Source organism: Bactrocera latifrons, unplaced genomic scaffold (genome assembly GCF_001853355.1).
Source record: "Bactrocera latifrons isolate USDA-ARS-PBARC rearing strain unplaced genomic scaffold, ASM185335v1 scaffold_39, whole genome shotgun sequence".
Taxonomy (NCBI): Eukaryota; Metazoa; Arthropoda; class Insecta; order Diptera; family Tephritidae; genus Bactrocera; species Bactrocera latifrons.
In genome coordinates this window covers 1,435,169-1,452,151 of record NW_017537034.1, presented here as the reverse complement: position 1 = coordinate 1,452,151, position 16,983 = coordinate 1,435,169, and the positions used below count along the sequence as shown (strand labels likewise).

Genomic DNA, 16,983 nt, shown 5'->3' with positions numbered 1-16,983 from the left:
TTGTTGCTTTCATTTGCTTTTTCCTCCATAAGCGATTTGCTTAGATAAATTGTTTCGCTTTCACTAGCTTATTTTCTCCATAAGTTTGGAAAAAGCCTCGAAAAGTTCCGAAAGAGCTTGGAAAAAGTTTGTAGCTTTCGCAAGCTTTTACTTCGCCCAACTTCTTGGTTTTACAATTTTTTCAGTGTTTATAATTTGCTGTATTTTGAGTTATATAAATATTTACATATATTTTTTTTTTAAATTTACACCATCATGAAAATGTATGCAGCATAAAAGAAATTTGAAAGTAATTTTGAGCTTAAAAGCTTTTGCATTACTTTTTACAATTTTTTATTTGCAATGCGAGTTATTTTTTATGATTGTGTATGTCGGTAATTAATTAATTATTTTACTATTACACTCAATTAATTTTGAGTTTTATTTAACTTTTTGCTTGTTACTAAACATATGCTTCTTCTTCTTGCTTGCAGTTTTGGCCCTCAAAAATCGAACTTCGCTTGTTATCGCGAATTATGTCTGTATTACAGCATTATTTGTTAATAATTACAACAATCAATCGAATTGATGAAACTTATGTACGTATACTTTTGAATTACACACATATATATAATGAATATATATGTATTTTCGATTTTTATGCATATTTACATATATATCTTTTATTCTTTTATTTTTAATGTTTATGTTTGCTAATGCATGTTGAAAAATTCTGCTGATTTCACTACTAAATATGCTTTTTTCACTATAAATTTTTAATTTTTACTTTAAGAATTAATTTTTTTTTACAATTTATGAACTTTCAACGTTTCATGAAACGACATTGAAATTTTGTGAAAATTCTTTTTTTTTTAATGCTTGCTATATATGTTTTTGTTAGTTTTGTATATTTTAGGTTTTTCTCTTTTTTCATTGAAATAACTTAAATTTAGTTCTACCACATTTTTGTTGTTTTTTTTTCATTAATCTTTATTAATTAGTTTTTGGGATCTCAGTTGGTGATGGTGTTTCGAGATCGCCACAGTTATTGTAATATTGTTTTTAATATAAATAGTTTGTTTGCGAGAAAAAATTTGTGTATTTTTACTTTTAATTGCTGTTTCAAGTGTAATGTTTTTGTTCTTTGAGTTTCTCGCCAAGAAAATACTCAAACTGAAACGAGTGTGAACTCAAAAAATGCTTTACAACTGAGGAAAAGTAAGTTTAAGTCAGTTAATGCTTAAGCTTAGTAGAGCGTTAGTTCTCTTATAGTATATATATATATGTATTTGTATGCGTGTGTATGTGTTTATGCCTGTCTCTTATACACATCTAGATGTGTATAAGAGACAGTATATATACTATATATATATAGTAATGCATGATTTTTAAATTCTGTTTTCAAACATGTTTTTGCGCATAAATTGTAACGAACTTTTTACCTGTATATATTTGTATATATATATATTTATGTTTAATGCTTTTTTTTAACTTTTGTGCTAATGATTAGTAACAATTTGCGAGAACGCTAATATATATAAATTTTCTTCTTTTTTTTTGGTTTTGACTAGTATGCAAACTACATTTTACTTTATGTCGCCATTGTTAGCGTAACACTTGAATAATTTATGTCAACTTCATTTAAACGTGAGAATTTTTCAACTTTTTTTTATTAATAATTAAAAATTTATTTATTTTTTATGCGCAATCTTCAACTATGCTGCATATTTATAAATGTTATGTCATGATGTGTTGTTATTTGACGTGAAATTTAACTTTTTTTTTTTAAATAATTTTTGTGGTTTTCATGAAATTTTCATTTCAGTAATTTCACACTTTTTTTATGTTTTCAATGCAAACTGCAATTTTGTGGTTTAAAAACTTTGCGTAAAGTTTGCAAATTGCAATCTTTGTAAGTAATTATTATATGTATGCAAAGAATTTTGAAAAAAAGAATTTCGAAATTCCTGATTTTCACTGAAATTTCACTATTGCAATTACACTATTTTTGTTGTTGTTGCGCGGAACTGAATTTAATTTCAACTACTTTTACCCGACTGAATTCTAATATTCAATGTCGTGTTGACTTAAAAAAAAATTTCAAATATTTTTTATTACAAAATTTTCCTTTTTTACACACTGCTTCTTTAAACAATGTTTTCTTGATTTGTTTGTACTATTTCATAATTATTTGCGCTCAAACAACATTTCGCCGTCTTTTTTTATTATTTCTTTGATAATTTTTTTTAATTATGTTTTTTTTTAGTGAATTTTTAAGCTTGAAAAATTTTTTTTTTTTCAATTTTTGTGCATATGATTTGCGTTGTGTTTTTGTAGTTGTTGCTGTCAGCGAAGCCGCTAAACTTGCAAAACTCTGCACATTTCGCAAGTTCGCTAAGCCCGTGTCAGCAACGGCTGTGTCTGAGGTGTATGAGTTGTATTGTCGTTTGTACCATTGTTAGGTGTGTTACTGAGAGATTTTGTATGGAAGTATAAGATGATTGTATTTCATTATGTTTTATATCTTTAAGCCGCAAACTCAGCTTATGCGTCTTAAATTATATGTTGATCCTACAAACCAAATTCCTAGAAGACGATAAGCGGAAGTTTATTGGTATCATATGCAAAATATTACCAAAGTGTAGTAGTTTCTACATTATGTAACTCACTTTTCTATTACAAGTGACAAGAACAAAATATTGCACGAACCAACATGTAATAAATGAAACGAAACCAACGAAAACTTATCCTTTGTAAATAATTGCGTGTAAAATCATAAAATAACTGTAATTAAATACACTTTTTTTTCAATAAATTTATGGGTATGTGTTAGATGTTCGTATATGTATAGAACTTTTAAAAAAATCATCAAAACTTTAAGCTTTAGCTTGCTTATAATCGTCGTTGATGCAAGTGTTTCTCATGTGTTTTTTTTCCAATGAATGACTGCTGTTTTCGTGTGCTCTAAAAAAAGTTGTGTGCGTTTTAAGACTTTGTAATCTTAACATTGCTTCCAAATTTATGTACTTTAAAATAGCCATCCGAAAGCTTTTTGTGCTTTCATGACATTTCCTTTTTCTGCTCCACACCTCATTTCACTATATTTTCAAGCCTTTAGTATCTTTCAATTGTGCGCTTTAACATTTTTCTTTTGCGGAATTATGAAAGCTTGCTGAAAGCTTTCACATACATACGAAATCAATGATTCTCTTGCCAATCTATGCCAATGAAAATCGCTTACAATTATAATGTTTTGTTTTTTTCGCTCTTGACATAGCATCATTGGTATGTATGTATTAGATCTTTAGAGATGCTAACACTTTATGCTTTCAAAAGTTTCAGTTTTTGTAAATTTTTGCCGTCTAATATTTCAAATTTTGTTTGAAATATTTTTAAGTGCATAGCTATGCAACAAGGTTGTTGTAAGCTCTTGCCTTTGTGCAGTTTTTAAATTTGATTTTTATTATATTTTTTCATTGTGCTTTTTTCAATTATAAGAGCTTGTGCTTTAATGTCTTTTAAGCACTTCAAAATAACGAATTTGCAAAATTCTACAATTTTTAGCTGCCCTCGTAGAAAAGTTAAGTAAAATTGTATTATATAGAAATTTTGCAAATAATGAAATTTTGAAGGGTGTTTGTGTGTGTGCAATGAAGCTAGCGTTAATGGTTGCTCTGGGTTTTCCAATAAATAAGTGATTTTACGTGTTGTATGCCTGTATGTGCACCTATTCCATGTATATGTGTAAAGTATATTTATACATATATATTATGTATGGAAATACAGAAATTGTTTACACATAATATAGTTAAGCTTTTAAGCGCGACGCAGGTGTACATAACAAATCAACATTCATACAATAAATATTTAAAGTTTTACGATGATATTTTCCTTAAGAAATGCAAGCGCATTTTGGGTGGTGAAAGCTCTATTTAGTGCATGTAAGCTCAAAATTTTTTCTGTAAAGCTTCAAGAGTATTAGTGAAAGCTTCAACTTATTGAAAGTTTTTGCAATTAAAATGAAAGCTTCAATTTGCGTGTGAGAAGCTCAAATTTCGTGTGAAAGCTTTTAACCATGAAAGCTTCAACTTGCGTTTAAAAGTTTCAATGTGCGTGTGAAACCTTTAACCATTAACTGAAAGCTTCAATTTACGGCTGTACGCTCTTCATTTTTAAATGAAAATCTCAACTTGCATATAAAAGCTTCAACTTGCGTGTGAAAGCTTTAAATGGCGTGTGAAAGCTTAAAAATTATGTGAAAGCTCTAACTTGCCTACAAAATATCCAAATTATTTTGAAATTTTGCGTGTGAAAGTTTTAATTTACGTATGAAAGCTACAATTTTGAGTGTGGAAGCTCTAATTTTAAGTGTGAAATCTCAAATATTGTGTGTGAATGTTTAAGTTTGCTTGTGAAAGCTTCAAGCTCTAATTTTAAATGTGAAATTTCAAATATTTTGTGTGAATGTTCAAGTTTGCTTGTGAAATTATTGTTGAATTGCATTAAACTATTGTTGAGAGCTTTCACTTCATTATGTGTGGTTTTCTTTACTATAAGCTCTTGTGCTAATTTGTGATTTTACAGTTAGCTATGCTTTTTCTTTTGTGCTGAAAGCTTACATTACATCGAAAGTTTTTGATTTTAAATATTTATATATTTTGTTAAAATATGTACATATATATACACACAAATAATTCAAGTAACATAAAAATATATATAGTACTTCTTATAACAATTATAGCGCGGAATGCATCTGATGTGGTATTTTCAATTATACATACATAATATTGGAGTGTGTGTTTTTTTTTGTAAATATATATTTATATTTATATGCATATACATATATATATATATAAGGGTACTTTAAGTACTTGTAAATATGCTTTTTTAAGGTTAATACATTGTGTAAATATTTGTTTTTGCACATAAATATTTGAATAGTTTTGATATTTGTTTTTGTATGTAGTAAGATAAGGTACACATTACACTGATATATGTATGACATTTGTTATATGTATGTATGTATTTATCGTATTGAGATGACATTGAAACATATACATATCTGTAGTTGTAAATACCCACTAGGTTCATGTGCAGAGATTTTTCTTTTAATATTTTGCACATCACAGGAAAATATAATTGTATTTTTGTTAGAAATGTACAAATAACACTTAGACATGTATGTTGTTGTTGTGGTAAGAGTTAACATTTAAAAGAATTATGTTGTACAAGTAAGGATAAAAATTATTTGCTAACGGTAATGTCTTGAAGTTGGCTGTGCTGTTGCTTATAGCAGGAATGTTTGTTGAAAAACTTGTTTTTGTTGTTGTAAGTGCATTTTCTCGTACATATATACGCGGTTATTTCAAATAGTTGACCATGCACATCGATAATACAGTTATTTTTTGCACAATAGTATATACTCAGATATATATATATATATAATTAATTATTAGTTTTGTTTTTGTTTTTTTTTCTCCATTTGGCAAATAAACATTTATAATTTCTTGTATTTGTATGATAACTTTACATATGTTTTCAACAATATTTCTTATTTGCTTAATATTTAATAAATAATTGTTTATGGTTTGCTGCTTGCGGTCTAAATCTAAACGCATTTTATTATGGCTTGAATTAAGCATGTATTTATATATAGTATATGTGTGTGTGTGTGAGACGTACAGTTTGACGGTCACGCATGCGCCATTTACTCTCATAAGACGTACTGCTCCAATGGGCTGGATTGTAATGATTTTTGTTGAAGCAGCGACGCGTTAATCGGACAGCAAAGTGCAGCGTCTGCGCGACACACTGAACTCAAGTGTATGGGTGTGTGTGTTTATACTTTTATTCATTAATTAAATTTAATTAAATTGGCATACAACTTGTTTTACGCACAGTTTACGGAAACAATTTAACATTATAATTGCATTTTATATGAAATAAAAAAAAAAAAAAATATAAAAAAAACAATCATGAAAAAAATCCCGCTTCTAGCCAACCAAATTTAGCCCGTTTCGAACACGCCAGCATACTACGCGCCTGTAAATTAACTGTATGTACTGTATGTAACTATAGTCTATATATAAACCATATCTTTATAACATTCTCCTTCTAAGTAACCAAGACACTTCAAAGTGTAAAAAGAAAATTTGCTTAAATAAACAACCACTCCGTTGCGCTTGCAGCATGCGCGCGCTACTCAACCCACACCGCCGCCGCCGTTTAGCGCGTTTACTTTTTCTTTACCGCTGCTGTTGTGGTGGCCTGTGTCTTTGCTGGTGTTGCTGGTGCGGCCTTTGACTCCTTAGCCTCCGCTTTGCCGACCTTCTCGCGCTCTTTCTCGCCACCGCCATTCTTTTGCTGCTGTTGTTGTTGTTCGCCCTTCTCCTTTGCGCCAGTTGTTGTTGTTGCTGCTGTTGCTGCCGTAGTTGTTGGCTTGACCGCTGTCTCCTTCGTCGCTTTGGATGTGGTTGCTGCCTCTTCATTGCCCGCTTCCTCTTCCTTCAGTGTGCCGGTTGTCGTTTCTTTTGCCTCCAATTCACGTTTCTCATTCGATTGATTTGCCGGTAGCGCCTTCAGTATCGCATGCACCTCTTCGGCCACGGCCATCAACACGAATTCGAATTGTTGTCGTGTGGCAACGAGGCCAGCACGTTGATCGCGCAAGTGTTCCAATGTGGCGGCGATATCGATTTCACGTGCTCCCTTATTCATGCGTCCCAATACAAGGTCGAGCAGTATGTAGGCGCCAGTGCGGCCGGCACCGGCGCTGCCATGCACCACAATGGGGCAGGAACGGCCGCGATAGGACTTGTTTACTTTTCTGGAAGAGAAATTTTAAAAGAAAATAAAAATTTGTTGAACTATTTTTTTTTTTTAGTTTATTTCTCCAGTTTTTGCCGTTATTCTCCTTTTTTCTAGTGATTTGTGTAGTTTTTGGTTCGCATAATATTTATCTTTATCCCAATTTCATTCTCAATGTCCTCCTGAACCCGAATTTTTATATCCATATCAATCATAACTTTAGTGTCAATCTCATTCCTAATCATAATTTCATCTCCTTTATCTTTCCCAATCTCAATCTCAATATCTATCTCGACCAAAGTTTCAGTCTCAAAATCAATCTTAATCTCGATATCCATCTCAATCTCATTTTTCATCTCAATCCCAATCTCAACCTCCATACCGCTCTTAATCTCAGTCTCAATCTCCTTCTCCATCTCACTCTGAGTCTGAATATCAATATCAATCTTAATATAAATCAGAATCACATCTATAATTTTAGTGCCAATCTCAATCCTAATCCCCATTTCATCTCCTATATCTTTCTCAAACTCAATGTCAATCTCCATCTCTCTCTTAATCTCAGTCTCAGTCTCAACCTCCATCTTAATCCCAATTTCATTCTCAATTTCACTCTGAATCTCAATATCAATATTATCGTAATCTCAATCTCAATCACCATCTAGTCTTCTTATAAAATCCAATCCCAATTTCATCTTCTTTATCATTCTCAATCTTAGTCTCAATCTCAATTTCAGACTTGTTCTCAATCTCAAACACAATCAAAGTCTCAATCTCAATCTCAATGCCAATCCCAATTTCTATCTCTATCTACTCTCTTCTTTGTAACCAGCTCTATGATCTTATCTACTTTTAGTTATTTCTGCCTAAATCTCTTACCTTCTAAAGTCCAATAACGCCTTAGCTTGGGCCGGTACTCCACCTTGTGGCCAAGAGAGGAAATGGAATTGTGTCACTGTTCGTGTTTCGCTGGTTCGCAAATTTTTCAAATAGAAAGAGCGTACTAAATAATCATCACACCAAATGTGCTCGCTGACCAAGTGAACCTGAAAAATGATTATACTTCCATAAATTAGCTCTTAACATGTTATTCTCGCACTCACCTCGTAGATGTGATAAACTTCAGCACCCTCCTCCGGCCAATACCGTGCACAAGCGATTTCGCCATTCTCTTGTAAGCGACACAACGAAACAATAACAACAGCACCTTGTTCCCAAATCATTTGCCAGAAATGTGCCAGGGTTGTGGGTAATGGTCCTTGAGCGGCGACATAGGCCGGCGCACGTGGATCGTGATCGGTCTGAAAGTATGAATATTGAGAGGTTTTGAGTGGGTCGAAAATATTGACTCTTTAAATTTCAGTCTAGAGTCTCTGTTATTTTGAATATTTATTTAGTAGAGTGAGTTATGAAAAGCAAAATTATTCTTCACAATTGATACTCACAATAGTCGAAGCATTGATGTAATCCAAACCCTCAGCGTTGGCCAAGTGATTGAGCACAACACGCGAGTGATCATAAGGTAATGGAGCGCCTGGTCGATTCAAATTGGCGCATTGCGGTTGTTGTGCGGCATCGCGTGCACTCGGTTCGGCTTCATAACGGCACAAAGCCTCCCATTCACGTTGCAGACGACCCTTATTACGTAAATGATCCTCCATGTAAGACTAAATCGTTGGAATATATTGTAAATTTCATACCAAAATTAGTCGCTTTTCCTCAACTCACCAAAACCATATGCCCAGTAGAGATATCCATATTCGTTAACGCCGGTTCCTCACTCCACGAAGAGGTGCTCGAGCGTGATGATGGTGGTCGATCGTTTTCCTTGCTGAGCGATGTTATGCGACCACTTGCCACCGGTTCGGGTGCGCTACTCTTGCCTGCCATGCGTGCACGGCACAGATCCTGATAGTCTTTGCTGCAACTCTCTGCGCCACCGATGCCCGATTGTAAACCACCCAGCTTATCGCGTTTCTTGTCATGTCGCTTTATCAAGATGAGTGTTATGAAAATCACGATGACAGCAGCAGCGCCAGCACCGGCGAACATATATGCCATAATATGCGTCACATCGGGTCCTTGTTCGGCGAGCTCAATGCGCGATGACGAAACGCCATCCGTATCGTCTTTGATCTTATCGCCCACACCCGCATGTAGTACGGTGAAGCCCAGACGTCGTAGTATGTTATTCTTGACGCCGCGATTGTCGTTGATGGCGCGCGCTATGTCAGCGGCGGTCTTGTGCTCCGGGTTGTTTGAGTCCACCCGGAAAGAGACTTCGTGCGGTTGAACGCTGTGAAAAGGGTCGAATGCAATTAATTCATTATATTCATGATGAGGTTTTATAATACTTACGTTAAATAGGTAAAGTATCCTTGCATATGTAGTATATTGGCCAATTCGTTCATGATCCGCACACCGTCACTCCAGCTATCGATACTGTGTGTTGAATATAAAGTTATATGATGTTGGAAAATATTAGTTAGGATTTGGCTACTTACGGGTTCTTTACGAACACATGCGCATATTCGGTGTCGACTGTGTGCGGAGCATGATCTTCATCGGAGTGATCCTTCAGCACTTTCTTTTTCTTACTGCTCTCTTTACTGCCTTTAATATGTGCCGGCAGCACTTCCTTATTGCCTGCATTTACAGCTTCGGTTTTATTTTGCGTATCCTTTGATTCCACAGCATTTGGCGGCGGTCCGGTTAATGGACCCGGCTTCTTCACATCCAAACGTTCGTGGCGTGTGAATCCGAACATGCTTTCGAGCAATTCACGTGCCTTGGCTTTTCGTACCTCCTCCTCATCCTCAGACACATAGACGAGACCACCCTCCGTAAAGACTGGTCGCGGTTTCTGTGCATTACGCGCATAAGTATTCGAAGAAAGCATCGCTTCCTCTTCGAATGGTGTCAAAGAGTTGCGAATGAGACTTTCCTCGAATGCCAATTGCTTGCGTTCGGACTCGTTGGCGAAATCATTTGCACTCGTACGTTTGTAGTTAGGCAACAACATTTGGTCTGATTCATCAATCGCATTTTCAGTAAAGTCATTATTCAATGACGGTTCCTGCGGCAAACCTTGCTCTGCGGCCAACTCACGAAAGAATGAATGTTGCATCGGCTTAGCTTTAGCTTTAATTGCCGCTTTGCTCGGAATACGCTTGAAAGAGCTGAAACGTTCAGGGAAATACAATTCGTTGGAATCATTCGACAACTCATCCGGCACAATAACTGGTTGTTGCTGCGTAGCTGGCAGTATACGCGCCGCTGCCTCACGTTCGCGCTCCACCACTTGTTCCAACTTCTCAATCGCGCTACTTGGTTTACGTTGATACGGCTGCGGATCTGGTTCTGAGGCTGCCAACATCTGGTAGAGCTCTAAACGATTACGCATTGCATTTTCCTGTGCCGCTTCCAACTCCGCTGCTTTCTCCAGTTGTTCGCGTTGTATGCGTGCACGTTCGTTCTCTAAATAGGTTTCCATTATATTCGGTGTGAGTTGTGGTGGTTCGTGTGCATCCGATTTTTCGAAATATGCCAATTCTAGCGGATCATGTCGCAGTTGACGTTGGTCTTGCAGCTGCAACTCATGCAAAATGGTGTTGAGACTATTCCCATCTTCATTCCGTTGTTGCTGTGGTCTCTGTTGTTTTTTTAGTGGCGGATAGAAATATCCACCATCCACATATTCTTGTTCGGGTGGTGTGAAGCGTACGAAAGCCATAGCGCCGGCCGGGTCGATATCGGTAGGTGTGGGTGCCAAGTTTGCGCAAAGATTCGGTGGTAGTTGGGTCTGTTTCTGCAGTGTGTAAAGTGTTCCTTGTATACGGCATTGTACATAGGGATGATCCCAGCCGAGTCCGGCCCCCTGCAACTCCTCCAACATAGTGGCGAGTGTACGTGATTGCTCCTCGGTGAGCGGTGTCCTGTAGAGAAGGGTTGCTTTTGTATTTTAGTTTGATATTTTCTTCTTAACTATTATGAAAACTTACTTTTCAATGTCCTCCACATCTACGCCAGTTGTTGGTATACATTTTCCAAAGATGTTATCTGTGTGAGGTTGGAGAACATTATGATTTGGCTTAATAAGTGATCTTTAATACGATTTTTGATATGATTATACTTAAAATAAAAATAATGGTTGTTGCAAGTGTTCAGTCTACATACTACTTTGCTCCTGATCGAGAGTCTCTGTTATTTTAGTACTATGTGTATAAGCTTAAAAAGTATAGACCTGCCTCCCTTAGTAGAACTATTAGGTATTCAGTCTGTACTGTACTTTGTTTGGTGTCACCATAGAGCGTCTAAAGCGGAAAGAGTTGATGGGATGGCCAACACTCGTAGGGTCAAGTAATCGGAGCAGGACAGCGACAAAATCTATAAAATGATATATAAAATTTTTTATATACTCATGAGGACTTGCTATGTGGTGCGGAGCCATGGACAATGACATCATTGGATTAGTCATTCTTAGGAGTGTTCGAGAGAAAAGTTTTGTGTAAGATTTATGGTCCTTTGCGCATTGGCAGCAGTGAATACGTCAATCGATGGAACAAAGAGTCTGGTGCGCTGTTGTAAACTCTAAACTAAAGAAGACTCATCATTGAAAAATTCGAGACTATCGTGCTTGCAGCATAAAAAAAATTCCAAAGCTCCACTCCCAAAGTTATTTCTCAATAATTTGTCTAATGGTTACCGGAGACATCAGAATACAGATCTCATGTTTTGTCGAATAACTCTGGACCTAACTAGAGGAAAAAATTTTTCGACCACAGTCGGGAGTCTTAATTAGGAGCAATTTTGGCAGCACCCACAGCTCTTGCTGGGTCTGGTTCTCAATGATAATACTTACTACCTACCTATATTCTGAAAAGCTAGGAAATGATGACGAACTTAAGTAACTATAACGTGATTTCTGCGGTAATCCCTAAATTCGTTCTTGGTAATATCACAAGTTAGTTAGTTCTATTGCGGGAGGGCATCAAAGTTTGCCCCCGTAAGAATTTCACTTTGAAATATCGCATTGAAAAAGTTAGATAATAGAGCATCGAGAATAGGTAATACCAATCTGAACGTTCTCCTGAATTTTTTTCTGAGTGCAAAAATATGTGTTTTATATGCGAAATACATCGCGAGATAGTTGAGTCATGTTTAGGGTTTCAGTATTATGCCATCAGAGCGCTAATTTACAGCCTGAGTATTAAAACAAATCAAACAATATTTATTTTAATATTCTAATAATAGTTGTCTACTTAATATACGGTTATATATTATCAGTGAAAATATAAGTACTCACCATCATAACAGACCTCGCTACCCTGAAGGCAAAGTGTTCGCACAAATTGGCAACCTGCAATGGAGCAAAGAAGAAAATAAATGAGATTTGAATTATACATACGTATATACAAATATATCATATTATTCTCTTATACACATCTAGATGTGTATAAGAGACAGATCATATTATTATATATATAAATATATTTAAATATATATAGTGAATGATTTTCAGACAATAAGAATATGTTTAGTCATTAGTTATAAGTGCTCCATTGTCCAAATGTGTATTGTAGTGGATTGTATACAAATATTTTGAGTAGCAAATTGGCATATCTTTTGTTCAAATAACTTATATGTATAGTTTACTATATTTGTGTGAGAAATCACAGCTGTTACTCGCTTCTTTATATCGTTTTATTATAATGCTCTGTTTGTTGATAAGGATAGGGATCTTGGTGTAGTATTGCAAATTTTCTTTAACAGCTTTACTTTATATACTTTAAATGTTTTGAGATTTTTTGTTCATTGTGAAAAATAAGTTATATTTCACAACACTATCGTTAAATAATACTGAGAAAGGTGTTTCTTTAATTATTGTGCGTTCTTTTTGGAWAACGCCTTTGTATCTGTTCCTGTATCATTGTCGTTGCTTGAGGAGTTGATGGATATTGTTCCATGTTTTAGATACTGTCATCGAGAAACTTAAACTTTGATCTAGCATCTAGTACTCTCGAAAGTTATTGTGTACAGATAACTAGTGATTCATTTCTGGTCTACTCGGTTGACTACTGGGGTTTAGTTCGATATGCTGGTTTTGTTCTTCTACAAAAATACTTATAAACCTAAAAAACCTCTTAAGCCGCTATTAGTGCACTTTTCGACCTTTTGTTGGTACTTGTTATTCAATGATACTTCGGCAAACCTGAAAAAAGTTGAATATGATGTTCTCGAACCTTTCGGCTTACTAGCTTTCTTGAATCCAACCATGTACTAACTGTTCGTTCAAAGCTAGTCGAGTAGTGTCTGTCCCCACCAGACATAGCGTCCAGCTACTACATTATAAAGTTTATTTGAGCGCGTTCTCATAGCGGAGTAGCTGACAACTGCTAAGTCTATGTGCCATGGCCCGCTCACATCGGAAAGGCAGCGAGTTAGATCTACATTGGCGTCTTGCGTTCTAGCACCAGTGGACCAATGGACCTCTTGTGCGCTTAGCAGGCGCTGATCGACGACCCGCTCTTGAGAGACTGCAAGATCGTTTTGGCCTAGAGTAGATCGCAGGAGTAGCAATAGTAGGATTCTTACTGGACATTGTGCAATAGGTTTTCATGCGATAAGGCCATAAACTTTCACGAGCGCAAGTTTTTGAAGTTGAGTGGAGGAGGGTGAGTTAGAAACAGCCAATCACTTTATTCTGCATTGTCCAGCCTTTGTAAGGTTGCGTATGAATTACATCGAAAACATGACCTTCTGCGAACCAGGAGATATAGTCAAAACCGACATCAGCAAATTTGCTCTATCGATTTGTAAGGGTCTTATGAGCTATTTTATATTAGTGTTAGATAACACAATGAACCGATATTCTCTGCTGTTGAAGGGGAATTCCTATTAGAATTGACCTTTTAAACTAACCTAACATAGACCGCAGAAGGTTTTGCCTGCCTTTGAATGATTGCTGGGTTCCGCTTCGGTTTGAGATTCCTGGTTGGCATATATCGCTCTCCTGTGCAAATTTTTTGTCATCTGGAATGAAATATATTGCATATTTCTGGTGAGAAGACTATTTGGTGGCGTCCAGCATATTCGGTGTCACAGTTTTGCAGTTTTGGTTTCGATAACGGATTATTTGATAAGATATTATTTTGATTGACCATTACAAAATTTGTGGGGGGAATTTAACAGGGTTGTATTCAAACATGTACATATAAATCTGTCATACTCAATACCATTGTTTGTCTTACATTTATGGTTCGAATAAAGCTTAGGCTCTTGTTTTCTTTTGATTATACATCACTTGAAATCGAAACAAAAATTACAAAAACCCACATCAATTTGGCAGAATAAAGGCTAAAAAGCGTTGTCTAACAGTTCTTTGAAATATTACACAGCACTCTATGCTATTAAAAGTATAGGCGCTAGTGAAAACCACACAACTACATACATAAATGTACATATATATGTAATAGATGGTGCGCCGCTTAAGCCCACGCATGGCGAAAGAATGTCAAAGACGCGCTGTCAAAGCGAAAAAGCGGCGACGCAAACGGTGACTTATATTCGGCGAGTTAACCGAGCTTACGATTTTCATCACTCAGTGTACCCCTCCAAGGCAAATATACGCTTACAAAGCGGAAAGCCTACACTCAACACCTCCAAACACCCACACAGGCGGACTCACCGTGTTACTGTTGCTTATCGTGGTTATTATTGTTGCTTTTACTCGCTTTTCGCTTATTCATTGTTGTGTATATATATGCGTGTGTGAGCCTCGGTGTTTGTTGCTGCAAGCATTTTCGGAAGTCCTTCAAATCTAAAGGCAAGCATCAGCACCACAAAACCAACAATAAACACCAAACAACGTGGCCACGTTACAACTGAGTTATTCTTGTGGTTTCAACGTTTCGCCGAGTGTTCGCCACAGATAAAGTAAATCTATGTTCTATGGCAGGGAGTGAGTTTGCGTGAGTACGTGCATGTGAGTGTGTGAGTGCGCTCAAAGGCATATAATTGCACACTCATGGCTGTACGCATTGTTAATCCTGTCAACCTTAGCTGTGTTGCGGCGCCCGAAAGCATACTTTGATGCCACAGAAAAGCGTATATCTTCCTACAGGCACTTTGACAGCGGCGCCAATCCGTTGTGTTGTGCGTGAACGTGGTGACTGGCGTTTATTTCGAGTATTGTATTGCTCAACAAATTCTTGAGTACAGGAGTGGGTGAAAGTACATTCCAACATTATAATGTCATAACTGTATATGCCTTATATTATTGGCAAGCGGCTTAAATATTATTTTGGATCAGTCTTATGGTATTTGAGATTTAGAAATCCAGTTTTGAGATGTAAAGTTACTATTTAATTTTTTTGCCAATTTCAATTTTATTTACACTTTAATTTTCACTTTAATACAAATTTAAATTTTTAACATGGGACGGGCAATATTGCTGTATAGCGGTAGATAGTGCTATTAATTAGGTATAGATAGATAGTCGATTAATTTGATAGTATTACAAAGGTGTTTGATAACACCTGACAAATCAGACCAATGACAGGTGACAAGCGTCATATTATATGTTAGTTGTGACATATGATGACATGACATGAAAAAAAACACTTCATTTAATGTCTAAGTTGAACTTAAAATACATTTTTTTTTGAAATTTGATTAACCAGAGATCATAAAAATAGCAGTGATAATGAAAAAATACAGATGACAAATGTCTAGCATAAGTTAAAAGAACTGGTTAAAAGTAAGAAGAGATATACCAATTTCAATATTTTTTGTACCGAATTGTATAAATCTTTTTATATACTTTCAAAACACTTGTTATACTCAGAACAGAGGGCACAAGCTGAGTTTTGGCCATATTCGACTGTGTATATATACAAAGGTTTTCGAGATATCGATTTAAAATTTTGCACAAGCATTACTTTTCTCAGGAAGCTATTCATTTGTCGAAATCACTGAAAACGGTGCACTAAAACATATAGCTGCCATACGAACTGAACGATCAAAATCAAGTCCTTGTATGGGAAGCTTCTTTATTTGGCAAGAGATCTTCACTAAATTCGGTAAAGATTTTTATACAACGCAAATGTACAATCTCCAGAGAAATAGTTCAGATCGAACAACTATAACATATAGTTGCCATATAAACGTACTGATAAAAATCAAGCCATTGTATGAAGAACCTCTTTATTTCACAAGAGATCATTACGAAATTCGGGATAGATTATTATACAAGTCAAAGGTACCAAATCCAAAGCAACAGTTCAAATCGGAACACTATAGCATATAGCTGCCATATAAACTGACCCATCGAAATCAAGCTAAAAATCTTTATAAAAGATTTTCCAGCTCCTTTCATTGTATTATAGTTTCGATGCTGTCGAAGTAAATTTATTTAATGTAAATATATTTCTTGCTTTTCTCTGAAATCGTCTTTTCTATGTAAACAGTAATCAGTGAGAAAAAATATATGCATGTAAAGAGCAAATTTAACTTCAATTATTATTATATTTTTAATCTATCTCAGAGCTTAGCTCTTCAGTTCATTTCAATTAAAGTTAATTAAAGTAGGTACTTAAAAAAAAAGTCGCAGCTATAGTCTGCGCCAGCCTCTCAAGTTGGAAGTTAGTATCGTACTTGTACACACCAACTAACACATCACATGCCTACATTCGCATGCCTGCGTGATTACATTTCATTTCTGCTACGCTTTTAATTACCCAGCTGTCCATTTATCTGTTGCGCTTTCGTAGAACTTGTTGTTGTGTCTGCGCCCGTTGAATATTTGCTGCTAAAAAAAAACAACATTGCAACAAAAGACATATAAAGAAAATGCCAACGTCACTCATACGCCATGGCGTCCCTTATGACGGTAACAACCATTGACGTCAGTTCAGCGAGTCGGCCCTTTTGCCTACGCAAAGCTGTCATTCCAGCTGCGCCTAAAAGTTTGCTTTTTTCGTCATTTAATATTTTTTCGGTTTTTCACATGTGCGTTCGCGTGTGTGTGTGTATTTGTTTGTTTGATGTGCGTTTTAGCTGTTATTTTCTTCCTTTTATGCTTTCATCACTCAGCTGGCACTCAGCCGTTGACATGCTTGTCATTGACAAACATCTGTGTGTTTGTTGTTTTTCTTTGTTTTTGTTATTTTGCTTTGTTTCACGAAAAGCGTTATTATG

At 35.6% G+C, this 16,983-nt stretch overlaps 1 protein-coding gene and 1 long non-coding RNA gene across 3 annotated transcripts in view; one reads left to right on the top strand and one right to left on the bottom strand.

Annotated features, from left to right (window-relative positions):
* The first annotated feature begins 405 nt into the window (after nucleotides 1-405).
* The window catches only part of LOC108972265, a 159,874-nt gene continuing 143,296 nt past the window's right edge, over nucleotides 406-16,983 (top strand). Inside the window, exon 1 of the long non-coding RNA XR_001993620.1 lies at nucleotides 406-578. This is a non-coding gene — a long non-coding RNA (uncharacterized LOC108972265). The remainder of the gene's footprint in view (nucleotides 579-16,983) is intronic.
* LOC108972262 (receptor-type tyrosine-protein phosphatase N2) overlaps nucleotides 5,505-16,983 on the bottom strand; it is a 135,543-nt gene continuing 124,064 nt past the window's right edge. For both annotated transcript variants that reach the window (XM_018938809.1, XM_018938808.1), the window contains exons 3-11: nucleotides 12,092-12,145; nucleotides 10,788-10,845; nucleotides 9,291-10,721; nucleotides 9,145-9,228; nucleotides 8,515-9,082; nucleotides 8,232-8,453; nucleotides 7,890-8,087; nucleotides 7,666-7,832; nucleotides 5,505-6,805 (exon numbers count right to left, since the gene is read on the bottom strand). In XM_018938809.1, the coding sequence (XP_018794354.1) occupies nucleotides 6,214-6,805; nucleotides 7,666-7,832; nucleotides 7,890-8,087; nucleotides 8,232-8,453; nucleotides 8,515-9,082; nucleotides 9,145-9,228; nucleotides 9,291-10,721; nucleotides 10,788-10,845; nucleotides 12,092-12,145 (3,374 nt within the window). In that variant the 3' untranslated portion in view covers nucleotides 5,505-6,213. The remainder of the gene's footprint in view (nucleotides 6,806-7,665; nucleotides 7,833-7,889; nucleotides 8,088-8,231; nucleotides 8,454-8,514; nucleotides 9,083-9,144; nucleotides 9,229-9,290; nucleotides 10,722-10,787; nucleotides 10,846-12,091; nucleotides 12,146-16,983) is intronic.